This window comes from Osmia lignaria, chromosome 12, assembly GCF_051020975.1.
Source record: "Osmia lignaria lignaria isolate PbOS001 chromosome 12, iyOsmLign1, whole genome shotgun sequence".
Lineage (NCBI taxonomy): Eukaryota > Metazoa > Arthropoda > Insecta > Hymenoptera > Megachilidae > Osmia > Osmia lignaria.
The window spans coordinates 10,625,628-10,652,996 of NC_135043.1; the positions used below are offsets into that span (position 1 = coordinate 10,625,628).

The 27,369-nt window shown below is 32.1% G+C and overlaps 5 protein-coding genes across 12 annotated transcripts; 2 read left to right on the forward strand and 3 right to left on the reverse strand.

Annotated features, from left to right (window-relative positions):
• Positions 1–265: 265 nt before the first annotated feature.
• LOC117609972 (uncharacterized) lies at positions 266–3,395 on the forward strand. Its single transcript, XM_034336779.2, has 3 exons — positions 266–666; positions 792–3,081; positions 3,156–3,395. Exons 1-3 carry the CDS (start codon positions 466–468, stop codon positions 3,302–3,304), a joined length of 2,640 nt encoding a protein of 879 aa, XP_034192670.2. The 5' UTR covers positions 266–465; the 3' UTR covers positions 3,305–3,395.
• Positions 3,370–10,455, reverse strand: Prp39 (pre-mRNA processing factor 39). The gene is made up of 14 exons (XM_034336778.2): positions 10,319–10,455; positions 9,776–9,842; positions 9,423–9,544; positions 9,064–9,297; positions 8,517–8,981; positions 8,267–8,444; positions 7,941–8,191; positions 7,738–7,863; positions 6,814–6,962; positions 6,312–6,717; positions 6,061–6,225; positions 5,601–5,987; positions 5,220–5,506; positions 3,370–5,137 (listed from the first exon to the last, which is right to left on the reverse strand). Exons 2-14 carry the CDS (start codon positions 9,822–9,824, stop codon positions 4,840–4,842), a joined length of 3,117 nt encoding a protein of 1,038 aa, XP_034192669.1. The 5' UTR covers positions 9,825–9,842; positions 10,319–10,455; the 3' UTR covers positions 3,370–4,839.
• Positions 10,223–15,301, forward strand: spas (spastin). Of its 5 annotated transcripts, none has more exons than XM_034336792.2 (8): positions 10,223–10,363; positions 11,089–11,338; positions 11,419–11,589; positions 12,133–12,393; positions 13,039–13,391; positions 13,471–13,802; positions 13,872–14,182; positions 14,344–15,301. In XM_034336792.2, the coding sequence occupies exons 2-8, from the start codon at positions 11,209–11,211 to the stop codon at positions 14,505–14,507; spliced, it is 1,722 nt and encodes a 573-aa protein (XP_034192683.1). In that variant the 5' UTR covers positions 10,223–10,363; positions 11,089–11,208; the 3' UTR covers positions 14,508–15,301. The 5 variants fall into 5 exon arrangements, with proteins under 5 accessions (XP_034192683.1, XP_034192680.1, XP_034192679.1 ...); XM_034336789.2 differs by lacking the exon at positions 10,223–10,363 and adding an exon at positions 10,689–10,822; XM_034336793.2 differs by lacking the exon at positions 10,223–10,363 and adding an exon at positions 10,838–10,978.
• A 4,211-nt stretch (positions 15,302–19,512) lies between these two features.
• Positions 19,513–21,703, reverse strand: Rox8 (TIA1 cytotoxic granule associated RNA binding protein Rox8). Its single transcript, XM_034336811.2, has 4 exons — positions 21,548–21,703; positions 20,635–21,457; positions 20,152–20,448; positions 19,513–20,002 (listed from the first exon to the last, which is right to left on the reverse strand). The coding sequence occupies exons 2-4, from the start codon at positions 21,220–21,222 to the stop codon at positions 19,709–19,711; spliced, it is 1,179 nt and encodes a 392-aa protein (XP_034192702.1). The 5' UTR covers positions 21,223–21,457; positions 21,548–21,703; the 3' UTR covers positions 19,513–19,708.
• A 409-nt stretch (positions 21,704–22,112) lies between these two features.
• Git (ARF GTPase-activating protein GIT1) lies at positions 22,113–27,189 on the reverse strand. Of its 4 annotated transcripts, none has more exons than XM_034336796.2 (14): positions 26,838–27,189; positions 26,358–26,491; positions 26,177–26,289; positions 25,916–26,102; positions 25,713–25,843; positions 25,453–25,642; positions 25,319–25,391; positions 24,992–25,078; positions 24,881–24,937; positions 24,648–24,814; positions 24,047–24,217; positions 23,799–23,978; positions 23,495–23,725; positions 22,113–23,420 (listed from the first exon to the last, which is right to left on the reverse strand). In XM_034336796.2, the coding sequence occupies exons 1-14, from the start codon at positions 26,893–26,895 to the stop codon at positions 23,223–23,225; spliced, it is 1,977 nt and encodes a 658-aa protein (XP_034192687.1). In that variant the 5' UTR covers positions 26,896–27,189; the 3' UTR covers positions 22,113–23,222. The 4 variants fall into 4 exon arrangements, with proteins under 4 accessions (XP_034192687.1, XP_034192686.1, XP_034192688.1 ...); XM_034336795.2 differs by adding an exon at positions 26,737–26,783 and having other exon boundaries at positions 24,881–25,078; positions 26,838–27,188; XM_034336797.2 differs by having other exon boundaries at positions 24,881–25,078; positions 26,832–27,188.
• Positions 27,190–27,369: the final 180 nt, after the last annotated feature.

Consider the following 27,369-nt stretch of genomic DNA (forward strand, 5'->3'; position numbering starts at 1 on the left):
AAAAACATGCTTCATATGCTTCAGAAAATAAATTTTCAAAAAATTAGAAATGTAATTGACTTCCATTTGCTTATTTTTCCACTTATTCATACATTTATTATTAAATGTTATTAAATGCCCGTCTATTATTCAAATATCAAATTTAACTTATCTTATCTACATTGTAATAAAAATGCAACTAAAACGCAGCAAAAATAAAGATGCAAACACGTACATATTTGTATAACGCAAACGATTACTCATTTCCTTTATCCTTTTGCTATTATTGTTAAATTTAATTTATTATTCTTGAAATTTGTATGTAATATTGTTTACTTCGTTAAAAAAAATTTTTAATAAAGTGGATCGATCATAATCAAACGAGAGCTTTAAAATTAATTATTATCTTTGACTTATTGAAAAATTGGTCAAAGAATTAGCTGCGTCAGTTGGAGGTCAAAATAATTGTGATGTGCGTACAGTAAAATGGCAGGCTTAATGTTGTGCATAACGCGGGTTTTACTTGTATTTTTAATTAATTTCATTCTTGTATCTTCTGGTTCCATTAATAAGCCTGTACAAAATGTACCGGAGCCTTTAATTCTAAGTGCCTTAAATTCTTTGAACAAGGATTCTCCGACACATCATACATACAAGGGCGGTAACCTGATTAACGCGCAAAAATTGGTATGTTTATATAAATTTGTTAACAAATAAAGTATTACTTTGAATAGCACTGAAACTGAAAAATTTTATCAAGTTAGTTAGTTAATTAAAATATCAATTCAGTTAATTTTTTCTTCCTCGTTTAGGAAGAGTCGCCATACGTGATATACAGACTTACGTTTGATTTGAACCCTGATTGCAAAGAAGCATTAGAACCATGTCCCAGAGAAGCATGTACTGTTATAGTCAAACAACACGAACAAGGAGATATAAATGTTTTGCGGGAATCTATACAATGCATGTACTTGTATCCTCAGTCTGTACAAGATGATCCGCTACAAATGCAAGATAACAATCAAGATCAGGAAGTTATTGATAATATAGAAAAACAGATTGTTACTAATCAGAGTATCGAGCTAGATCATGAGATTCAAAACAATGGAGATCACAGTGAAAGACCATTCATAGCTATGAGAGCTTCTAACAGTTATTGTCCAGGATGTCCATTTGAATTAAATCCAAACTTACCTGGATTAGCTGCTTTTGGAAAACAGGTGGTAAAATCAATGGATGAGTTAATACAAAATGATTTCAAGCACAAAGTAATTAATGTTGTTAGAGTCACTAGTGTCATACCACCTTCATCTAATGTTGTACAGTATCAAATTTTGTTTCGCATAGGAGAGTCTGATTGTTTGAAAAATGCAATTGATGAGTCAGAGTGTTCTGTACAATCGAGTCTTCCTGTTAAGGTATGCTTGGTAACATTTGAAGAACAATCTTGGAAACACGACAGCCGTAAAATAACAAAGAACAATTGTACCTCAGATAATTCAGAAATTATAGAAAGTATCAGTTCCGCGACATTAAATGCTGAAGCACTTGTATCAGTTAGACCTGAAAAAGTAGACACTGTTGAAAAAGTAGAAGCTTTGGAAAATTTAAAAGATATTCTTGATAATTTCACCTATGCTACAACTACTACATTAGAACCAGAGCAATCAGAAGTAACTGAACATCTTGTTGTAAAAATGTCCATAGACAGGGACAATGATGATACAAAGGTTGAAGAATTTGGAGACAAAACTAAAGAATTTGGTGAATTCTTAAAAGATTTTGATTTGCCTACAACACAGGTCCAGTCGAATCCTGAAACAAACAAAGAAGAAGTTAAGGAAGACATCATTTTGCCGAAGAAAGTAGATTCTACTATCAAAAAAACGTATAAATCGTATAGAAATAAAAGGAAATCTGACCTTGTCGGTGCGCCTGGTAGTATAGATGTCAACGACCCTGAAGTACAAAAACTTGCTCACAAAGGATTACAGAAATTTTCTGAAAATTCCGAAGGTACAAACGAGCCTATGATCGTAGATATTGTTGAAGCCACGCGACAAGTAGTATCGGGAGTCATGTATAAGATAAAAGTTAAGTTGGGTACAAGCACTTGTGCAAAGGGCACTCAGGAAAATTGTCAGCTCAAAGCAGACAGTGAAATGAAAGAATGCTTGTTTACAATATGGTCTCAGCCATGGATAGACAAAGGATCTCCACACGTTACCATCGACTGTGATTTACAGAACCGGCGTAAGCGATCCCTGCGTGGTATGAACTATAGCCAGAAAATGCTGAAAATAGCAGAGGATTACAAAGATGAACTTTTGTTTGAAGATTTTATGAAAAGTCATGGTAAAACGTACAAGTCAGCGAAAGAGAAACAGAATCGTTTCAAGATCTTTAAACAGAATCTAAAAATTATTGATGAATTACAAACGTTTGAACGAGGAACAGCCATATACGGTGTCACGATGTTTGCAGATTTAACATCTAAAGAGTTCAAAGCACGGTATTTAGGTTTTCGACCAGATTTAAAGCAAGAAAATGATATACCTCTTCAACAAGCTGAAATACCAGACATAGATTTACCATCCAAATTCGATTGGCGCGAAAACGACGCAGTCACACCTGTTAAAGATCAAGGTCAATGTGGATCATGTTGGGCTTTTTCGGTAACTGGAAACGTAGAAGGACAATACGCGATTAAACATAAGAAATTACTATCGCTGTCGGAACAAGAATTGGTAGACTGCGATAGTTTAGATGAAGGATGCGATGGTGGATACATGGTGAATGCCTATAAAAGCATAGAAACATTGGGTGGTCTTGAATTAGAAACAGATTACCCTTACGATGCTAGAGATGAAAGATGTCACCTCTATAAAAACAAAGCTAAAGTGCAAGTTGTCTCAGCTGTAAATATTACAAGCGATGAAAATAAGATGGCACAGTGGCTGGTGCAAAACGGTCCAATCTCTGTCGCCATTAATGCCAATGCAATGCAGTTTTATATTGGCGGTGTTTCACATCCATTTAACTTTTTGTGTAATCCTAAAAATTTAGATCATGGAGTTTTAATTGTAGGATATGGCATGAGCAGTATGTATCATATATTATGAGCATAATTACCTTAATCCTTGTACATTTTTATAATGTATCTTTTTTTTTTTCAGAATATCCTCTTTTCAAGAAAGAATTACCCTATTGGATAATAAAAAATAGTTGGGGTCGAAGATGGGGTGAGCAAGGTTATTATAGAGTTTACAGGGGTGATGGTACCTGCGGAGTTAATACAATGGCATCGAGTGCTATAGTTGCATAATAAAGATATTTACGAAACCAAGGTCTTTCATTATGATATTTATCTAAAATAAAATAATATATATATTGTTTTTTTTTACTAACGTAATAATGCATGTTAATCGCTTGAATTATGAACAAATTTGTATAAGATCTTTAACAATTAAAAATCATACATACTCTATTCAGAGTTCAACGATAAGCTTACAATACAAATATTATAGAGATACAAACTTTTCAAGATTGTAATTATTTAGAAACTTAATAATAAATAAGCATATTTGTTACACTTTAATGTTTTCACATTATACTTTTCATCCTAATATCCAAATCCAACATTATATTCACTCACAATTTAAATTAAATAACACTAAACATTATGGAATATTGAAAATTTATTGAACATAATGTTTAAAGATTAATTTAACAGTAAGTTACACGAACTGAAACATTAATGCACAACATAATTAAAAATTATATTTTTTGATTTTGACAATCATAAATATATTTTTCTTAAAATTCTAAATTAATAGAAGCAGTATGCTGTCACTATCCAATTTTGTTTATTGCGAATTATAAAATTTCACATACATAAAAAAAAATAGGAAAAGAAACGTCTAAATGTATGTGATTTCTACGCAGATTTACGATAAAAGTTCGGAACCTAATTACAAATGCTAAATTACAATATACAAAATATGCATTTGTAACATAAAAGTAGGACTGCAACGATAATAAATTTTTTTATACCGGGCATATTATAGAAAGGTAGTTATATGTTTCTTAATTCATTCTTTTTATCAAAAATTGTATCGACGAATGTTAACACTATTTATTTCCGTGAACATTTAATAAAGTGCTCTTACGTAAAATCTCTAGGACATTCAAATATTTATTTTCTTTCCATTTACATATACATCCTAAACTTTCTTCAAGCGGTACGTTTAACGTACGTTAGCAAAAGAATCGTAACGGAGTACGCGAAAAAAGAATACTTATTACAAGTGATAGGTAACAATTATGAACTTTGTTACTTTTCTATTGAACAAATAACACAACGTCCCAGAAATAAAATATTGGACAGTATGCTGCAACATATCAATTGAATGCAAATACATATATTTTTTTTTTGTTTTTTTTTTCTTCCTTTTTTAATATATTATGGAGAAATATATTTTCACTTAGCGTACTTTATCCCATACTGTATATCAAGTTTTTTTTTCTTTTTTTTTTTTTGTTAACTACCTTCTATTGTGTAATGACTGAAACATATTTACCATTGGCAGGAAATTCATTTAGTATTTCCTATATTGTTGTATTATTTAAAATACACTAAAACAGAAGTTCATGCAAAATCAGTTGTATTGAATGTAATCATCAGTACATGTATCACTGCTATTCGTGTCAGGTCACTGATGTGTCATTGGAACTTTAAAGAATTTTCATGTCCTTTTTCGTATCAATCATCCGAATGACGAAAGAATAATAATTATAAAATGTACAGTAGATACAGTAACGCAATGAAAGCTGGTACAGAAACAAACTTTGTATAATCCACTAGTAGTAATTGTAAGATCCCCATTGATTATATGGTCCATACGCTTGAGGTCCCCCTTGTCCGTATTGCCAATTCTGATAATTAGCGTAATTGGGATCGGAAGGTGGTGGATACTGTTGGTAACCTTGCTGATATCCACCTTGGCCACCGTATTGGCCACTTTGAAATTGTTGTTGTGACTGATACGGCCCACTTGGGCCACTGCTGTATTGGTAAGATGACTGCGAGCTGACTGAAGGCGGAGGTGGTACATTAGATTGATCACTTGTTTTAACTTTCTTTGGAGGAGAAGTATCTCTGTAACATAGAAAATTTGTACGTTAATGAAATTATTTTACACATTTCTTCCGTGATAAAAATTATAAAAAATAATACTTACGTCTTTGTATCATCGCTTTTCGTTTTCTTCCGTTCCTTTGCTTGCTTGATACATTTTTGGAATTGTTCGTGGGCTTTCAACACTTGTCGGATATCTGGACTGAAATCTTCTAGAAATTCTACTTTACGTTGTGCAAAAAGTACTCTCTGCTCGAGGTCAGCGTGTTCTCTTTCTATGAACATGTCCATGTATCCTACAATTTCTTGAGTGTCAACAGGAGATCGTTGCATACCCAAATCAATTAACTGTAAATAGAGTCGCGGGTTGTCTTTGTCTTTTTCAGTGGCCTGAAAAACACACACACACATACAGAAATAAATTTGTAATGAAAAAATTAAAGAAAATACAGGAAGATACAGACAGAGGATCAATCACGCATACCTTTAATAGTACTTTAATTGCCTTATCCACGTCATTTTTTACTTTACACAAAAAACGCGCGTATTTTACTACAATATTATTAGCAATTGTTCTATTTTTGCTATTGCTAATGTAATTTTCATATAATGTACAGGCTTTGTCCAAATCTCCTCTTCTACGTTCCAAATTTATTCTTCTATACGCCACTTGTAACATATTCGGTATAACATTATCAATGTTCTCCAGTATGCTGGCTGCTTTCTCAAAATTACCCTGACCTTCTTCAAATGTTGCCCACTGTAGGTGTAAATTTGGTTTCTTTGGATGATGTACCATACAGGCTCTAGAGTAAACATCTCTTATTTTTTCCACGTTATCACCTTTCAAGGATTCCAGATAACGAACAAACTACACAAAATATAAAAATACGTTTAATATACTATTCAATGTTACTTTAAAAAATTGAAAAATAAAAACTTACCCTCATCCAGAATTCATCGTACAAAGCGCACGCGATTAAACATCTTTCAAATAAAATAATTATTCGATTCTGATCTTTTTGCTCAATTTCAAAATCTAAATACTCCTTCCAGTTTTTCAACTGACATCGTTCCAAAGGTTTCACGTGGAAATACGGTCTTTTGATCTAAAAAAAAAAAAAAAAAAAAAAAATCAGTGAATAACAGCGTAAAACATTTGTAATATGTGAATTTTATTAATTTATGTACTTACACCCTCCTCGTACGACCACCTCGCGGCAACTGCATTAATATTAGCTTTATGCATTTTACGTCTGCTGCTAATAATTTTTTCCCTGATGGCACGGGTCTCTTCGTCGGTCGGTGGAAGTTCGTGTGGCGGTGGTTCTTCTCCAGGCGGTGCATCGTCTGCTGCCGAATTAGAAGTAGTGTCATCAGACTTCAATAGTGCCTTCACTTCAGCTCGCAGGGCAAGAAAATCATCAACGCTCAAAATTCGATTTGGCAAGTTTGAAGATACGAATTCTTGAAATGCATCGAAATGGGAAATATAACCGAGTGTAGGTGTACACAACAAACGATCATACAATGCTGTTACTCTGCTTAGCCGTTTTCCTTCCAACTCCCATTTTATGTAACTTTCCCAAAGACGATCAGATCTATATATATATAAAAAAAAAGAAAAAAGAAATTTACTTTGTTATTATTCTCTTAAAATAGGATCTATTAAACGTATACGTGGAAATGATGCAAACCTAAATTCCAGACCACAGGCTTGAATAGCTCTTTCGTATTGTTCTCGAAGTTTTTCTTCATCCTTTTCATAGACGGTTTTGCAGTGGTTGATGTAATGGAGCCAAAGGTCGACACTGAGCGAAATAGCTTTCAAACCTTGGTCGAATACCTGTAGTAATGGTTTGCAATCACATTTAGAAAAGTTTATAACCGATTGGGGTGGTGGCAGGTAGACTTATACCTATTTCTTTTTTTTTTTTTTTTTTAGCTTTCGTAAAGCATTACGGTTTTTTTTTAGCAACGTATACTCACATATCTTACGCGTACTGTAAATAAAGAGATTTAATTAACACAGAGATTGCAGAGCATTGTGCATTCACCTTAAAGTCAAGGAGTGTTCCAATCTGGGTGCCTCTGTGTCTTCCGCCACTTTTTCTTGCTCCCTCTCTGGCATGTTCACGTCCTAAGTCTTTGTTTCTGACTTTGATTTAACACCCAACCCAATCTTACTTACATTAAGTAAGGTACCGCATCTTATGCTTAAGTTACAATACTTTCTGTAGTAAGCTATGTGTACAAATGCTTACAGTAAATAATACACACACAATTTCTTGCACGATAATATCGCAAATTGAAACAACTAGCCTTCGCTTGACTTACGTATTTTACGTAGAATATCAATATAACGGTATAAGTAAAACATTAATATTCGCAATAATATTGTATATATCGCAGAATAATTAATTAACTAGCTATTTGGTAAACGGAGAGAGTCGTATAGGTGCCGCAAGACGTGCTAGGCTGTTGGAAGGGAAAACCATATTTACGTGCGTGCACACTGCCCACGCGTCTTCCTAACTCGAGCTATTTCATTAGATTGCGTTAATTAAATGATATCATAATGAGAAGTAGACCTAATAAGTACGGTAAACGAATTGACTCACCCTTTGGACATTTTCGGGGTTGCCCTTCTTCTTCTCGTAATCAGCAAATTTTCTCCAGTAACCGTAGCAATATGGATAACGCTCCAAAAATTTCGTATAAGCTTCGCGTGCAGCCTCTGCATCATTCTTTAAGATAGATAATATTTATGATGTTAATATGACTTATTATAAATTGTATTTATAATTAACACTTTTCAACTTACTTCTTGATCAACGTATTGCAGAAGGTACGTCCATCCTGTAAAATCTGACGGATCCTCGTTAACGGCTTTCCAATATTTTTCTAACTCTGGCAGGGTTTTTTTCTTCGGCGACGCTGGTTTAGCTTCTTGCTTACTGTCTCCAGGTTCTGCCTCGGTTGAAAGTGCTACCTTTTTCGCTGGTGTTTCGTCGTTATTTTCAGACGTTGGTGAACTAGGATCATACTCTCCTTCTGCGTTTAATTTGCGTTTATCTGAAAACGAAAGATAGACAATACTTTTCTACACAATATATAATTATATAAATTTCTTTTTTCTTCTAAGCTTACTTGTGCCTTCCGTTTTGATTTTCTTTTCCGGAGTCTTACTCAGTGCCTTTGTTCCGCTTTTCTTCTTTTTCTCACTGTCTAATGGCAGTTCATCCTCAGAAACGGATTCAGTTTCTCCCAAATCTGCGGGCGGTGCTGCAGGTAATTCTTCATCCGATACTGCCTCTGTTTCAGGTTCCTATACATTAAAATTAAATACTATGCATTACACATATCACATTATTTGTAACACATTTTAATAACAGCATACCTTCGCTGCGGCTTCGGTAGGCAATTCATCCTCGGACACAGCTTCTGTATCAGGCTCAGTTTTTTTCATAGCATTCTCAGGGATGCACTCCATGTCGTCTGTTATTTCTGTTATTTCCGTTATTACTGTCGCCTCTGTGTCTGACACAACTTTTTCTGTAACACTTTCTATATCTTCTGATGTTTCTTGTTGACAATCCACTTCCATAACTTCGATCTCTGTCCCATCGTTTATAACATTTTCATTATCAACTTCTTCAGTTTCTAAAATTTCTGTCACTTGTGTCACCGTTTCCCCATCGTCATTTATAACTTCTTGAAAATCTATTAACACACGCTGATTTGTATCGTCGTTACTGATATCTTGTCCTTCCATATCCATTTGTTCGCGTTCACTCAACATATCAGCTTTATCCATACTGCTTTCCTCTATAATCACAGGATCTGATACTGTAGTAGAATGATCCTAACATAAAATAATAATATCGGTAAGATTCAATTTCAATATAAAGGAATTTAAAATGAAAGAAATCATACGGATCGCTTACAATCTGAGATACAGAAGTTTCTAAATCAGGTACACTTTCTTGAACTCCTATTTCTACATTTTGATTCATATTTATTTCATGAACTGTCGTATCTCCAGAATCTTCTAATTCTAAATGCAACATAGACGAATCATCCTCGTTATGCTGCTCAATAATAATGTCACCAAACCTTTGCACCCCATTCTCTGGAATGCTTTCCATAACAACCTCCTCTTGCAGCACAGGTTCCTCCACCTAAAAAGAAAAAGAAAAACAAAAAAGGGCGAATGTAATCAGTTATTTTCATTGAATCCATCAACGATTATATGTTTCAATGATCACCAGAACTATCTACATATAGCGTTACGGGTTTTACGCACCTCGACTTCGATTTCTTGCACCTTCTTCGGAGAACGTGTCGCTCTTGCTAGAAGTTTCTTTACAGGAGATTTCTTCGCTACCACGGTAGACTTACGTGTACGGCTTGATCTAGTGCGTCGTACTGTATGAAATAAAAATAACAAACAATTGCAAAATTTTGAATGAAATATTTACACGTTACATGCGTGTGCGAGACGCCATTCATTTAATGGCGGTTCGCAAGTCGTCGGTCAGCTGCCGGGTGTATCGCTGGTTACGTTTATCTTATGTAAATATGGATAAATACAAATGAAAAGGGAAATTACAAAATACTAAATAGTAGTTTCTTTCAGAAATATCATCATCTTCTTACCAGGTTCATTTAAAGTAATCTCGGTCTCATCACCACTTGCGGACGACATCTTGCCTCGATGCAATCTCTGGAATGTAAAACGCAGAACTGACGAAGAAAATGGCGACAAAACGTTAAGAGTGACCCTCCGCAGGATATTTATGTACTAATGTGGTACAGTTAATAAATTAGAAAACTGATTTATCATCGATTGATACCAATTATGCCGGGAAATGTATTAAATTGTATAAACATCGGTAATGTTATACAAGGCATTATTTATAAGAGAAATCCATAGGTAGGTTTTCTTTAATTTTATATAGATACTTTAACATATACACCTGAAATAAGATTACATTGCTTTTGTTACAAACAAGATACGCTTATAGTTATCTTACAGGTGCTAGCTATTTGTAAGAATAATCATTATATAGGAGAATATAGTCAGAATTTGAAAGTATTGAAATAGGAGGACAATAAGGATACTTGAATACACGCATGTGCAGGAAAATACAACAAAGAGCGCAAGTGCATAAAGTAATCTATCTTGTGCAGAATACGTACCGAGTGAAGTAAATACTAAGGTGGACGTAATATAAGTTTCTTTATGTATGTATTTTTGTATACACGTTTTTATAAAACAACGTTTGTTGATGTTTGTAGATCGATGTTATACATCGATGTTCCAACTTAAATGCGTAACAAAACAAGCGATGCTGAAGAAGATCACGAACCACCCGATTTCGTTCATAATTCGCCAATTCCGAACATCTCGGAATTCCGAATCTTCTTGTTCTTTTCATTTGTTTTGTTCGTTAGTGGAAACGGTTGTTTCGATCTTCAGGAAGACCTCCTCGTTAAGCATCCGAAATACGATTTTTTAGAAAAAGAAAAATGGTGTGAGACAAGTTGAAAAACAATATTGCTTTTTTCAACGTCTATGCAACATTGGGAATGTTAGAATGTTTAGCTCAAATTATCTTTGGCGATAATCAGTGTAATTCGTACTATACGAATTCAAAAATTTGTGATAGGAAATGTCTTACAGTGATGGCGGGCGTCCAATACGTAAGTTGGGCCCAAAGTCGCCGAAAAAACTTTGCGTGACAAAGAATGAAAATAGCGATAAAACTATAACTACTATTAACTGTAACAACCACCATCACAATCATTATCATCATAATCATCGCTTTCTTGACGCTTCTCAGCCTTCAGTACACAAACGTAATCTCTATATTGTTTCTTTTCCTTTGATACTCCTCTTCAACGTTCTGAGAACGCTACTCTATCAGTTGTTTGTGGTATTTAAGTATTTATATACATCTACATCTCAGCTAATTCAACGAAGACAAGCTTCCAAGCAAACCTGCCAGCTGGAAATTGTAGTTGGCCAAAAGTCTACTGAGAGTTTGAATAATAATTTGAATAATAGCGGGCAACTTGAGAACGAAGGAATGTCACAAGTGCCCAGAAGAGCCATCGGTCCTGGACCTGGGGATCCGTTGCTTGCAAAACAAAAACATCATCATCGTAGAGCTTTTGAATTTATTAGTAAAGCACTCAAGATCGACGAAGACAATGAAGGTGTGTTATCAACAAGTTATACTTGTTTCCAGATAATTTTCAATTTTACAATGCTTATCTTTCAATATTGTTTTGATTAGGTCAAAAAGAAATGGCAATTGAACTTTATAAAAAAGGTATCGGGGAACTAGAAAAAGGGATAGCCATTGAGTGTACCGGTGGTCGAGGAGAAGTATGGGAACATGCTCAAAGACTTCATGATAAAATGCGGACTAATTTAGCAATGGCAAAGGATAGACTTGACTTTCTTGGTTTGTATACTTCTATTTTAGATGTTAGTTATATATCTCTTAAGCTGTTCCAACTTTACATGAAATACAAAACTGAACTAGTGTATCAATATAGTTCTGTACAATATTATATTTCATCCAAATGAGATTATGGTACAGCTTAAGGATCAATATGAAATTAATGTATTTAGCATGCTCATGTGTTAATTGTTCTATAATGTTTACGCGTATGTGTGCGAGCGTGTGTGTGTATTTATGTAAGAATGTATATATGAGTGTATGCATGCGCGCGTTATATTTATTTCTTTTTTTTTTTTAATAATTTTATTTTTTGCACAATATGTTTCTTCATAAGCGGTGCAAATATATATATATATATATGAACTAGTAGCTGAACTTCATACAGCAGCATTTCTAATGGCCATCAAAGAGTTCATTTCATATTGTAATATTAGTTAAGTAGCCAATGATTCAGAAGAAAATTGAAAAAAAATGATGAGTTCAATTTGTATTTAGCTATTTAGCGTACTGCAGCATGGCAGAGAATGTTTTTCCTTTTTGTAGTGAGTGTGTGTGAGCTGAAAAAGCTGGATATCTCCAATGAATATCGTGCTCCTGGAAGTAAAGCGGACAACGAACATCCAGGAAAGAATCTGAGGGTCCGACGCAATATACACACATTACAAACAACTCGATCTCCTTTAAATACAAATCATACAAAAAATACAAACAGTACACAAACAGTGAATGTAGGGCAGAATTCATGTACCCAAATTCCCAAGTTAAGGCCACGTTCACCAAAAAACTATTCTGGCCATTCTGAAGGTACTGTTTGTCTGAAGTTTTGGGCTTACATGCAAATTTTCAATTTAAATTTATTAATACAATACTTACAGTAATTTGCTTTCATGAAGTTGTTACTCCTATTTCATTATTAACACTTACATTAGTTTTTGATATAGTGCAACAAGTAGTATATGTTAATACATTATCATATTAATTGCTATATTTACAGTAGTTGTTTATATCTTAGTAATCTAGTTGCAATGTTTATTTAAGTAAATCATTTGAAAGATATAAGAAATGTGTGTATCAAACAATGAATTAATTAAACAAAGCTATATGCATGAATATATACAAAGTTTTGTTTGAAGAATATGTTAGATAATTAATAGCTGTGGCGATTATTTTAACACATTCTTCAAAATCCACATAAAATGTTTGATGAGGAACATATCAATACACCTATGAAACAGTTATGATGTAACATGTGTATATTGTTCTTAAAGTTTCAGCTAAATGTTACATGCACATTATTATGACACATTTTAATTTTTTTTGTGTTAGTAATTACATGCTTCGTTTCAAAATACTTGTTTTATATTTTGTTTGTAAATTAGATTTATTGAAAATTGATATTCAAAAGCATGGGTTGTTTTATAACGGACTTATATCTTGATGTTCCTATAGCATCTGGAAGAAAGTTATCAGTGCCTGGGAAAAGAGTAGGTACAGCTATAAGCAAGAGTCAAACATTACCGCGTAGTATGGGACGTTCAACACCTGTCCAGCCTTGTCACAGAGTCACACCCGTTAAACCATCGTCTACACCTCCTTCAGTAAAGAGGCAATTGTCTGTACCTGGAAATGGATCACCTATTAGAAGACCTGGAACACCTACTACATCGAACAGTAATAAAGGAACACCCACTAGAAAAGTTCCACTCTTGAAGGGTGTAGATCCAAAACTTGCACAAGTTATTCTTGATGAAATTCTGGAAGGAGGAACAGCTGTACATTGGGAGGACATCGCTGGTCAAGAAGTTTGTGGATATTACAATCATGTACCATAAAATGAAAAAATGTTACAAGTTACTTACAATGTTAATTTTTTAAATGTAGACGGCAAAACAAGCACTGCAAGAAATGGTGATCTTACCTTCCTTAAGACCTGAATTATTCACCGGTCTAAGAACACCTGCAAGAGGATTACTATTGTTTGGTCCACCAGGAAATGGGAAGACATTACTTGCACGTGCTGTAGCCACTCAATGCAACGCTACATTTTTTTCAATATCAGCTGCTAGTCTTACTTCGAAATATGTCGGGGAAGGGGAAAAATTAGTGAGAGCTCTTTTCGCTATAGCGCGGGAACTGCAGCCATCTGTGATTTTTATCGATGAAGTCGATTCACTGTTAAGTGAACGTAGAGATAATGAACACGAAGCCTCGAGGTACATTACGTTAACATGAAAATTTATCAAAGATAATTGAACTCTATTTAATTAATATTTATTATCCAGGCGGTTGAAGACGGAGTTTTTAGTAGAATTTGATGGTCTACCCTGTAATCCAGAAGAAAGGGTACTTGTTATGGCTGCTACAAATAGACCCCAAGAATTAGACGAAGCTGCGCTAAGAAGATTCACAAAACGAGTTTACGTCACATTACCAGATTTACGAACAAGAATTATGCTACTTAAACGGCTTTTAGCTAAACACAATGATCCATTAACTCCGGAAGAATTAAATGAAATGGCACTTTTAACCGAAGGCTATTCTGGAAGTGATTTAACAGGCTTAGCAAAAGATGCAGCACTCGGTCCTATCAGAGGTAAACTAAATTTATACTTTTTACATTGTTGATTGTATGTTTTCTTTGTGTCTAGTTAAAATAGACTGAATGGATATTAGAATTTTGACCATACTGTCTAACAAATAATTATATGTAAAAGAATGCGTTAAAAAAAAATACAATATATTAATATTGTACAGAACTTAATCCAGATCAAGTAAAGGAGTTGGATCTTAATTCCGTGCGCAACATTACAATACAAGATTTTCGTGATTCGCTTAAAAGGATTCGTAGATCCGTATCACCTGCAAGCTTGGCCGCTTATGAAAAATGGAGCTTTGAGTATGGTGACGTAAGTCTATGATTTTTAAGAATTATTTAAAGGCAATGGTTTGCATGTAAGTTACATTCGAAGCATCAGTTAGTCGAACAAGAAAGAAAGAACTATGACAGGAAATACTTCAAAAGTGACTTTCTGCGATATTAATTATTACAAAGTGTAAATAACAGCAGCTTTTACATTTTCTAAACTAATTTGTAAACGATAATATCTATATACAAAGAAGAAAATGTTATAATACGTGAAAGGCACTCTTGCTAAGTAATGTTTTTTAAATCATGTTACAAACGTAACACTGTAATGTTAACAGCTTTATACTGCATAATACATTCCATACTCCATCCACTAATCAGGTATCGTAGATTTAAGTTTCACCGTAATGATATTGATATTAGAATTCGACCTGTAGTTTTACGACCTGCGAAAGTTTTTCATTGTTTCTTTCATTTACATTTTGAACGATGAAGATTTTTCTAATTCGTCGAATTAGAATTTTCTTTTTGGGCTACGCACGTAGATAATCTTCTAATGTAAATTATTATAACAGTACGCACCTTATGACAAAAAAAAAAGACAATGTAAATAATGAAGCGTTGAATTGAACAGTATTGGGTAGAAAGACTGCATTTGCACAGGAGGAAACAGCACACGTCCAATCAGATAATAAAACAATTGATATAATTGGATCTAACTACTGCTGTGGTTAGCAGATAAGCATAGAAATTTGTAGATGTCTTGTACAAGCACGTGCTGAAACTGAAAACACACAAATTGCTTTAGGTATGTAAGTTTTGTAAAAAAAAAAAAAAAAAGTAAAACTGCACACTGTAATAACGTATCCGAGAAAAATATTGAAAATATTACTCTTGTTATATTTGGTAGGGATTCATATATTTGGTTGATAATTGTTGAAATGGAATTAATGTATCAGTGCGGATATCGCGTTTGTCAGCTTGTAAATTAGCTCTTGATTTGATGAAATTTCTATCGAGACAACGAACTGGAAGTATATTTGAAACGAGTGGAATTCAGAGTACTTATAATTTATAATCGAATATTATCAATGAAACAATAATGTTATGATACGCATATTCTATAAAGGAAAATCCTATATATATATATAAAAGTTTTTGATATTTATCTATTGCTTAAAATGCTCAAACAAAAAGTGATTGTGCTTGTACGATATAATCATACGATTGAAAACGCGTTTATTGCAAAACAATATTAATAAGCATCTTAGTACAATGTTATTTTCACCTTGAAATTAGTTATGACAGTTTTCTTCATTTTACTTGACTTATGTATTTGTTTCTAAGAGAAGCATGTAATAGCTATTCCGTAAAATTATACCTCATTATAATTTCATTTTTAATAATATTAATGCAACGAGTTTAAAGCTTCTCTGGTGTGATCAGTAGTTAATATTAATCAATAATAATAATAATAGTAATAATAGATGTGTACATGAATAATATATACGTGGCACGTGTTACTTTCTTTTTCTGCCACGTAGGTTTGATGAAAAGTAAATTTCTCCATTTACTTGTTAGAATTTTCATGTGAATTATAAGTGATATAAAAATATTAGAGAAATGTAGAAAACCACCACATATATTTACAGTTGTGCAAAGTGTGAGCACCATATAAAACATGCAAATGAAGTTGATGATGCAAATAATGCCAAATATGTTTGATTTCAAAGGTATATTAGTATAAGTCTGTTGAGTTTGATATGTATTGTAATGACTAATTAATTTAATTGAAAGCATCACAAACTTAATATTAGACTAATGTTAGCGCTCTTTGTTTCAAGGATTTAGTGCCAACACAGGTTGCATTGTGCCGTTTATAATTAAGTTCCACTTACTTTAAAATAATTGTCTCTTCGATTCTGCGCCGATCTATCTCGTATGCTATGTTTTATTCGCGTTAAATAATTTATTGTACGCATAAGTAGAATAATATTAATTGAATCTTTTCTTTTTTCGACGATCTTGCACAACAGACTGTTTATCAATATGGGTATATGTATCTATTTACAACCCTGGCCTTCCAAGTTAAAAACACGCTCAGCCTCGATTAAGTTATTTTGCTACTTTTATAAAAACTCGTAATAGGAAAATTTCTTAAGATATAAAAAAAAATAATAACGCTAATATTAATTAATGCTACTTAAATTAAAGATAATGAAATGTGAGTTGATCGTTAAGAAATGTTTGCACGCCTTTACTAGAGTTACCATTTTTTTATGTACTGTAAGGTCCGACTCTTATTCTCTTAATAATATTGAAAAATAATAATAATTATGTAATAATCTTATGAGAAAAAGATTATTACTAAAACAAGTTTACCTTATGAAATTTAACACAAAACTTGCAAGATTTATCTTTATTTCTGTTGCGTTTCCAACATTGTAGAATGTAAATGAAATCTTCTTCATTGAGCAACTCGTTTTTAATGTATCGTACCGTAGTTATCTTTTGCTTGATAAAAAAGAAACAATTAACAAATACATATTTAATTAACGTTAATATACTCGGCAATTAAATAGTAATTTTTAAATATAACTGAATAATGTAGTGATACCTACTACTGTACAGAAATACAGATATCCTATTTCATATTTTGTCGCTGTGTGATCGAGACTGAGGAACGCATGTATTGTGTGTAATAAAGTGTACAGTACAAATTATTCTAACACATTTCATTAAGGGGAAACAAAAAGAAAAAAAAAAAGAAAGAACAGGGAATGATCGCAACTTCCATCTGAAAGTTAATTATTCACAATCTTGTCAAATTATTAAATATTTTATAATTAATGTATTGTTAAAATATCCCTGGCCGACATTATTTATATTCCAGAAAGAAATATTTTTGTTTATGTAAGAGCAGTGATATAATCAGCATAATACTTTTGTACTGAATTGATATAATAACGCACTTTTTAAATTCATACAAAAAATATACTAAATAATTGTGTTTCTTTTGAGATATATATGTACATATATATCGCAAACGTTTTGCTTAATGTTAAACTTTTATTGTGTTCAAAATATTGTCTTCTACACAAGTCATCCAGTCATTAATGTTTTTTAAGTGTTCAACAAAGATGATTTGTAGAAAAAAATATTCTTCAGTTTACTTAAATTGATTATTGTAAAAGTATATTGGCTGTAAAATAAAATTACCTTGTATGTACTTAAAAAACGTGTTATATTATTTTAACATTTAATCATCAGTTATTATAAACGAAGATACTACGTTCCTTATAAATTTAAAAAACCACTTTTGATATTATTTCATAACTTTTTATACTTTTTATAATAACGTGGGCTATGAAATAATACAAAATATTGTGTATTTTAAATATTTATTCCTTTTTTTTTTTTCATTCAAAGGACAATTTGTTTTTATTATAAGATAACATTATCCTAAGCATTTTCGAGGGTTCCACACCCTGCTGTACCTAAATTACTCTTTATATAACATTTTTTTTTATGTCTTCCATCGGTTCACTGATTATTATTCATTCATAGACAAGTTTTTTTTCTTTTAATTGGCTCTGCAGTTCGATATCACTTATCGCAGTCAATTAATCATTGCTGTGTTCGACTTTATGTTTCTCCTGTTATTACATTTAGTACTGACTTTATACAAATTGGTTTCAAAAGGTTTATGGCTTTTTTATCGTCGGTGGTGAAGCGAAATATCGATAAATTTTCATTTACTCTAATCACTCTAATTTGTTTTTTTTTTCTTTCTTTCATTAATTTAATTAGGCATATGTTGAAAAATTAAGTTTCAACAAATATTTAGAACAGAATAGAATGAAATTTTTAAAGATAAATAAATATTAAAGCTAGTTACACTGAAAAATCGAGGAATAAAATTCTACTAAATTCGTGCAATAAACTTCTATCGCATAGTAACTGGAAGACACGAAGATACAAATATCGTGCCACATAGTAATTGTAACAATATCAAAACATGAGATAATATCAAGTGTGATTGTCGTCAATTGATATACTGATTATTATGAGACAAAAATTTCTGTTATCTTGTATTACATTAAAAAGAAACGTAATTTTATTATTTTTTTTAATACATGAGGTTTTAATTAAAGGCAGAATAGTAGTGACTCCAACTCTTAGTGGAAGTGTTTATTATCATTATCATTATACTTAAATTACATTGTAATAATTACACCAAGGTTCACTATTTCTTTGTACAAACGGAGAGGAGTCACTAGAAGCTACACAACACAATATAATGAATTAAGTCAAATTCTGAATAAAAAATATGTCATTTTAGACATATTTCCTGGAATATTTTTTCATTAAAATTCTTGGTAAGAATTTCTTTTTGTACATTTACCACCGACGATAAATATCACAAAACGAGGAAAGTTTACAACTCGTTTATCGACTCGCATAGTTTATTTTAATTAAGGGCCCTGCATACGTCAAAGCATGCATCCAAATCTAGCTACATCACAGGCGCCATGTCTACCTATACTCTCTATCTTATACTATGTTCAATGTCATACTCTGTGTTTACCATAAATGAACATTTTTATCCTTGTTCATTAATGATTTGAAATAAACTAAAAATTGGTAATTGTGGCAAAAATATTAAAAATATAACAACGCAACGGTCGCATACATACGTACACCTTACGCAGCACAACGGATGCAGGGCTCGTTTAAGGGGCTGCAACCTCAAGTTCAGAAATATACCTCATTCAACACTTTGAATACGAACTTTTGGAAAAATTATATATTATACACTGATGGATTGACTGCTATGATATATTTTTCTTTTTTCAATGAGCACTGCAAGATAAACTTGCATTTGTTAAAATGATATACGTTTCTATTGTTTGGCAAGGGAAACGTACAAAGGAAATATACATTTACTTATGTATGTGTATATATGTTTATATATATATCACATTGAACTTTTGATGGAACAGTTCTTCATGAGATTATTTATATCAGTCAATATTGGGACAACCAAAATTTAGAAGTTTCATTTTTTTTTTTTTCCTTTACAATGTAATACTTCGATTGAAGTAAAAATTAGGATATTTGTACATATGATAATGCAGTCAAAATACCGATAAATTTGTTGGAACGGGTATATGACAGAACAATTTTTTGCAAACGCCCCAAGGGCAAATGTATCATATGTAACAATTAGTTGATGTCAATCAATGATCAATTTCATTGCGTGGGGTATTGTGGCATGGTGTATGCTACCATAGCAGGTTGCTGACCTGGTGGTAATGGTGCAGTTGCGGTCGGTGGTGCGGCGGTCGCTTGTGCAGGCTGCCATGTACCTGCACCAGGGGCGGGCATTCGCATACTATTCATATATTGAGCCTGTTGTCCATAATATTGACCATAGTACTGAGCAGGCTGTAAAAATTGACCCTGCATTTGTGGATATCCTTGTGGATACCAATAACCCATTTGCTGACCATATCCATATGCGTATTGACCAGCTCCAGCTGTAACCTGTTAAATAAAACATTAGATGTATTAATTTTTTTTTCGTGATATATTATTATTTACATAATTTTTTATAGAATTTTAAACGACAATGATTTATAAACATATATGTACAAGTCTTTCTAATAATAAAAATATGTGTATATTAGAATAACCTGTTGAGCTTGGTGATTTGCATTAGGTCCCACACTATTAGGATCTCCATTTTCTTTTCCCCAAAAACATTTAACAATGCTACCATTAATTTCTGTATTATGTGTTGATTCTATGGCATGTGTTGCTGCTTCCTTAGTAGTAAATTTAATGAACGCATATCCTTTGTCTTTAAATACTCTTATATCTTGTATGGTACCAAATGGAGAAAATGTTTTGTTTATCAGTTCGTCTGTAATGCCATTTGTAAAACCTCCACAATATACTGTGCAATTGGTTGGACTACTTTGGTTATATACCTATTAACAGCAACATGCACAATTTAAAGAATCAATTCATATGACTTTATCAGATAAACTACATACAAATGTTTCCAAATCTTGCATTTATAAGACAAATATAAATTTGTATATTTCAATTATATATATATATGTATATATATGAAAACAACTGACAACAACTGTTCACTGAAACTCAAATCATACCTCTTCGTAGTTAGGTTTACTATTATTTGAATGCCGTGGCCTTTCAGATCTTGGTGGTGGCGGTTTCCTAGTCGACCAATTTGTCCTGATGCTTCTGGATCCAAGCCACTGACCATTCATTGCTGCTATCGCTGCTTCAGCTTCAGACTTTTTGACAAATGATACAAAGGCATATCCTTTACTTTTCATGGTTTGTGGGTCGCGAACAATTCTACAATTGCTAATTTCGCCAAAAGGCGCGAATGCTTCTTTCAATGTTTGTGTTTCAATTTCCGGTGAAAGATCACCGACGAATATGTGATGATGATTACTCGTATCCAACTTCGGCTGATTTCCAGGGCTCGTTGCCCAGTTAACCTTCATTTCCTTATTCAGGAAAGATCGCTTGTTCATGGCGGCTAACGCCGTAGCCGCGCATTGATGATTTGTAAATTCGACAAAAGCATATGGATCGTTTCCTGGTTCTCGTATAATCTTGCATCCTTTAACGGCACCTATTTGTGAAAAAAGTGCGCACAACAGTTCCTCCGACACCGAAGAGTCTAGATTTCCCACATAGAGCGTTCGTGGATTGCTTTCTTCGCTCATGCTCGCTCTTTCAGGACCTTTGTACTTCTTTATTTAACTAATTTCCTTACTTTCGTTGGGCTTAATTTACGGTTCACACGTTCAGTGCGTGGTACGTGCATTTACCTCGACCCCAGCATCAGAATTCAGATTTTCTCGCCTTTTCCAAAGAACACGGACGGTTGAACGCGAAGCTACACCCAGCCTCTACGTCATACTAACATAAAATGGCCGCTCTCCTGCTTCACTACTTTCCCTTCAATCATCAACATAAACGTTCAAATTTTACCAATTAATTTACTTAGGAGTATGCTTCTTTCACACACGTTCAATCCTTTTTACCTACCTATCTAACGCTTGTTAAATTGATTGAAATAACTTGAACTTTATCGGCTAAAGTATAAAGAACACGTGTTTTTGTATCATCCGTCGAAGATTTCATAACAGGTAGCGCGAAAACGCTTGTGAATCATTGGCCTACGAAATTCACTAGACAACCATTTCGGTAAGGCTGATTTTCATCAAATTTTATACTCTTTCTTTTTTAGTGTTGATATTTCTTATTTACGTTTTCAATGTCAATAATTGACAAATATCAATTATAAAAAAAGTATCGTAACTTTTTTTCGTTGGAATTAAGTAATGCTTCAAAACATTATTGAAACATATCAATTATTAATTATTATATATTATTTCAAAAATTATTATAATTTAAATCTAATTTTATTATTAAATCAATAATTTTTCATTATACTTATAGAATTTTTAAAAGCATATGTATATAGATCACGTAGTCCACACTCTGTGTTTTGGTTAATAAAACAAAATTATTTGTTGTATAAATAAATGTCAATGTATAAAGATGATTCAAATAGAAATGACTTTATTATTTAATTTTTAAAATAAATCGCGCCTACAAATGAATATTTCAATGTCAAAAAATATAAGAAAACAATGTTATACAATAAAAACAATACTGGTGTTGCATGCATTTTAAATGACTACTATGCAGCTGCTATTGTTTTATATATGTACAATTATGAAATAATAATCTTTGGATATATAAAAGTCTTTGGAAATAGTTTAATTTTAATAATTATATTTGCCAGTAGATCTACTGATGTAATCTATATGAACAATGATAATGATGTTTAAATTTTATTGAACTGCTTAACATATATTCCTAACTTTGATATTACAAAGAAAATTCTTAACTTCTGTACCACAGTTAAAATGATTATACATTATTACATATGGCCACATTAGTTAACAGAATAAAATACTTTTCTTTTTACTGGCAGCAAATATCTCATTTGTTATGCTTTAATATAAGCTGGTTCACTAATAAACATAATAAAACTCAAATTAATAAAATGAGTTATTTACAAACAGTTTGTCATTGTATACAAATTACTAATAATTCTATTTTTTTTTTATTAATTAACTATTTAATCATACATTTGTAACGTAAATAATTATTTAACGATTACTCAACATAAATTTTATTATTTGCATTAAAATGCACAATACTTTTATGTGCTGTTAACAAACATTTTATAAGAATTGCTCTTTCCATATTGCACTCAAACGTTTTCTTTATCACACAAATAAAGTTTTTCCCATATTAATGTTTCTTGCATGCCAGCTTATACGAGCAACAATTACAAGTGTATAAACTTAAATTGCATATTAATAAAATTCATTGGCTTGTGGCTACTCAGTCTTTACGACATATTAAAAATTATAATCTATACATATATACGTAGATTATATATATATATAGAATCTTCAAAAATGTCATGTTTCTTATCTATACGAGCGTTCATGCGTTAAAATTTGCATTATTTACATTAAAAATAAACATAAGAATATTAGATAACAAATTATTTTTATGTAATATAAAATGAATACTTATTAAATGTTTGTGATGATTTTGAGTATTACGATTTTAGGTGTCTGTACAACTTATATACATCAAGTGTAGAAAATTATTTAAATTGTAATACTTTGCCTTTGATTTGTTATGTTTGAAATTGGGTAACAAGAAGCTTCGTTGCTTTGGCAATGTCATAAGCACATGAACGTACTTGTTGAAGACACCGGTCCATGTGTTCAATATCGCTAGTATATCTTTGAAGACCAGAGCATTCTGCTTGAAGCCTTCCTGTATTACCGTTCAATTGGCGTAAAGCAGATCTAATATTTTCTTCAATGGGATTCTATAATAAGAAAATATTATTATAAATTCACATTTAACAATCAAGAATATCTAGAAAAATGTTTCACGTCTTACTTGAGGAAATATAGCTGTAAGCTCGGCAACAGCAACTCTGATTCTTTCTGCACAAGGTACAAAAGCTTCTCGTTGTTTTCGATCCTGCATAGCCATCCATAATTCCTGTATTCTTCTTGTAACTTGTTCAGTTCTTCGAGTAACTTCTTCACTAGGAGGAAGATTAGGAGCACCGCATTCCCACATACTTTGCGTGTTGCTTCGAGATATCGTCTCTTGATCTCGTTTTGACTATATTTTACATTTACGTATAAAAGTAATATTTCTACATAATGAAACTTTATAAAAGTTTCTGTGTTAATACCTGACAAATAGATGTGGACCATGAAGAAGGTTTTCTCAAACCTTCTCTTGTTTCGTACATAGATGCAGGTCGCTGATTGCTTCTTGTAAGAGATGTTTTTATATCAAGCACCGGTTCTAACTCTGGCTCTTGTTCACCACCGACATGACCATTAACGATACCATCAGTGGATTCTTTCATCTACATGTTTTCTATATTAGATTCTCAATCTCAAAATATGAAATAAATATAAAGAATAATCGTCTTACATGAATCATTTGTTTCAGTTCATTATTTTCACGCGTAAGTTGTTCTATAGTATTTTGTAAAGTATGTATCTGCTCACGGAGATCTCTGACAGTAGATTCAGAGAGAGTTAATTGTTTTTTCAAAACCTCTACGACAGACGGAAGCCCTCTGGCTAATGGCGCGAATGCTTCCTGAAATAGTATTTTAATATATTCAATAAGACTTTGCTTTTATATGAAAAAGAAGGATATTATAAGTCACTCTATGTGATTGTTATATAACAAAACACATAATCAATATATCTGTGTTATAAATTTTAGTGAATTATAAAGAGGTGAGATAATGCAAGTCATTATAATTTAAATTTATATAACTCTGGCAAAGGCTGCACATGCACTAACAGACCTGTGCACTTGCCTAATAGCACTGTCTACAGAAGAGCCATGTACTAAGCCGATTCCTTATTCTTCTTTTCGTAACTAGAGCCGGTACCTTTAATACGTTACCACACAATTTTATCTATTTTATAACAAATAACTTACGCCCATCTTTTTTATATCTTATATTTTTCATATTTATAATATTTCCTTATATTTTACGATAACGTAACTTATTACGTACCTCGTTATTCATTTTGAACTGTGTTGAATATTCAGGTATCGCATTATCTGTTGATGTTAACGCATAATCGTCGTCAGACGCGACGCTATCATACAAAGGTTCATCATCAGACATTTGTGACCGATATTTTCCAAGCTGTTCCTTGCGAAGCGCAGAACTGGCTGGATCTAATAGCGATACGTACATGTATAAATACAATAGACACTTTATGATATGTATAGTCTTTCACAAACCTTGTAACGATGCATTATTCGCAAGCATATGTCTTCTGCGAGCTTCAATAAGTAGATCTACAATAAGGGTCATAAATTCATTTAGCGTGAATCTCGCTAACTTTTGTCTACCTTGATTTCTTGTAGATGATAGTTGTGGATTCACTGGCAGAAATGGTACTGGACATCTTTCTGGTGAAGATGCAGTTGTAAACCAAACTATTCAAAAGACATAAACTTCAAATTGTTGTTGCAGTTAATAATTAATTAATTTATTATTTATATATTTCTATTCCTAGGTATTGTTACTTAGAAACTAAAATCTTAAACTATAACTTACCCCTCCTTCAAAATGATGCAATAAAAAAGTATTATATATTAATAGCATAATATATAGAAATAACAATAGTTTATTGCTAAAATAAGTTGTTCATTTGTAAGATGTAACAATTTACTTACTTTCTTCATTTTCTCGGCGATCCACTTCGTCATAAACATCCATGGCTAATTCTTCCAGTAAATGGTTTGATAACTAATCAACAGAATTTAAATATTATACTCTTACACTTCTAAAAAATATAGTCTATACTTACCAGTTGTAATCTATTTCGTCCTTCTAAACATAAATTACTTTGATCTCTCAATAATGTACATTCAGGAACAATTATATGCTCGTCCAATCGATGATCGGGTTTGCGTGAACATACATAATACGTCAGTCTGTCTGATACTTCATACATACATTCAACAATACGTTCTGATAATTCTATATACCCTGCCATTCTAAAAAGTAACAATTTTTTTAAATATATCTAACCAATATCTGTATAACAGAAAACATGTTGTTACATACTTTGCAATTTCAGCAGGTGTCTGTCCATTTAAATCAATCATACTAGGATTACCACCATTGGCTATTAAAAGTTCTACCTGTAAAGCTTGTCCTGCTCTAGCAGCTACGTGTAAAGGTGTTGTACCTTTTTCCTATAAGGACAAAGATATTATATTTTATGTTCTTATTGTTAAACTACATACTAATATTTTATTCAGAAGTACCTTGTAAAAATAACTTGGATTAGCACCTTGTGCAAGTAATCTTAAAGAAGTTTCTAAATTACTTGTACGAACACTACTATGTAGCTGTCTACTTAATTCTTCTTCGCTACAACATTCCTCTTTACTTGGACGTAATATGAATGCTAAATGTTGATGTTTTGCTTTAATAAAATCAGCCTTTATTGGACTATGAAAAACAATAATATGATTATTATTGAAATACTGTATTTTATATTATTTTAGGATGAAATTTATACTAACTGTAGCGGGTCTTTAGCCTGTGGCTTCCTTCTATTGATTTTTGAATTATTAGGATCTAATAGGGAATGTTCCCAAATACTGTTTGCTCCATTATCATTTAATGTATGTACCATCTAGAAAACATAAAGCATTATTTTTCAAATTACATATCAGAGAATGTTCTTTATTACTGCTTACTGACATTCAGTAAATTTGTATGCCAAATACTTTTGTGGAGTGATTTTATATGGGATATATGACGACCAAGACTACGATGCATACCACAACAATCATCACATAATAAAATAGCTCTGTTCAGTGAAGCCCATCCTGGTTCTAAAATCAATCATTATATTTGTTTCTTGTTATCAATAAATACATGTTAAACAACAATAAAAATCATACAATTAAAAGCAAAATAATCATAATGTTAATCTTGTTAAAAATGTATATGATACAATCAACATAACTTATCAATAATCAAATAATTAGACATAAATATCTAAAAAGGTATGTAAATATGTGATTTATAGTAACCTTTTCCAAATAGATTATACAATTTTTACTAACTAACAAAATACCTTTTATCAGCATCTGGTTATGCAATATAGTAAAGGATTAAAACAATCTAAAAAAAAGAAATCATAGATTTAACGCATGATTAAAAGAAAAGTACATTTACCGAGGGCTCCACAGTCAGCACATATATCCGTATTAACTCTATGTTTCGGTCGAGCCATTCTCTTTCCGTTTCTTTCGTCAAGGCACAATAGTAAGATTCGTTACAACAAATGTAAAAAGTACAACATAATGTACAGGTGGTTTTAAGACTAATATCAGAAATAAAATTTCAAAATGCGAAACATTAATTTAAATGTCATTATATATCATTATATATTTAACAATTTCACCATGACAGAAGTCATCCCGAACGAATCTGCAATAGTTGCACCATTGATCGAGCATCCTAAAAGACAGGCAATCATGCGATACACTTTCGCCTTACACTGCTTTACTCTAACCTATTCTGTTATTATGATATTAATAAAGTCAAAAAGTTATAAGAATAATGATAACTTCAATTTTCACGTATACAGTAATTAAAACAAAACCTTGAATAAATAGGATGTATGAAAATGTAAAATGTTTAGTTTTATTAGATGAAACCTTACATTCATGTACAATTATAAAATTCATTATGCTACATTAAATTA

Excerpts from the sequence above, each read along its gene's own strand:
- Git (XM_034336794.2), bottom strand. The coding sequence starts at position 26,895 with ATGGCTCGACCGAAACATAGAGTTAATACGGATATATGTGCTGACTGT. Across the intron at positions 25,643-25,712 it reads ACACCTGCTGAAATTGCAAA|AATGGCAGGGTATATAGAAT; the intron begins GTATGTAACAAC and ends GTTACTTTTTAG. Across the intron at positions 24,815-24,880 it reads GAATAATGCATCGTTACAAG|ATCCAGCCAGTTCTGCGCTT; the intron begins GTTTGTGAAAGA and ends TATCGCTATTAG.
- spas (XM_034336788.2), top strand. The coding sequence starts at position 10,792 with ATGTCTTACAGTGATGGCGGGCGTCCAATACGTAAGTTGGGCCCAAAG. Across the intron at positions 11,339-11,418 it reads GATCGACGAAGACAATGAAG|GTCAAAAAGAAATGGCAATT; the intron begins GTGTGTTATCAA and ends TGTTTTGATTAG. Across the intron at positions 13,392-13,470 it reads AGGACATCGCTGGTCAAGAA|ACGGCAAAACAAGCACTGCA; the intron begins GTTTGTGGATAT and ends TTTTAAATGTAG.
- Prp39 (XM_034336778.2), bottom strand. The coding sequence starts at position 9,824 with ATGTCGTCCGCAAGTGGTGATGAGACCGAGATTACTTTAAATGAACCT. Across the intron at positions 9,545-9,775 it reads GATTACTTTAAATGAACCTG|TACGACGCACTAGATCAAGC; the intron begins GTAAGAAGATGA and ends TATTTCATACAG. Across the intron at positions 8,445-8,516 it reads CTACCGAAGCCGCAGCGAAG|GAACCTGAAACAGAGGCAGT; the intron begins GTATGCTGTTAT and ends TTTAATGTATAG.
- LOC117609972 (XM_034336779.2), top strand. The coding sequence starts at position 466 with ATGGCAGGCTTAATGTTGTGCATAACGCGGGTTTTACTTGTATTTTTA. Across the intron at positions 667-791 it reads TGATTAACGCGCAAAAATTG|GAAGAGTCGCCATACGTGAT; the intron begins GTATGTTTATAT and ends TTCCTCGTTTAG. Across the intron at positions 3,082-3,155 it reads TGTAGGATATGGCATGAGCA|AATATCCTCTTTTCAAGAAA; the intron begins GTATGTATCATA and ends TTTTTTTTTCAG.
- Rox8 (XM_034336811.2), bottom strand. The coding sequence starts at position 21,222 with ATGAGCGAAGAAAGCAATCCACGAACGCTCTATGTGGGAAATCTAGAC. Across the intron at positions 20,449-20,634 it reads GTAAACCTAACTACGAAGAG|GTATATAACCAAAGTAGTCC; the intron begins GTATGATTTGAG and ends TGCTGTTAATAG. Across the intron at positions 20,003-20,151 it reads CAAATCACCAAGCTCAACAG|GTTACAGCTGGAGCTGGTCA; the intron begins GTTATTCTAATA and ends TTTATTTAACAG.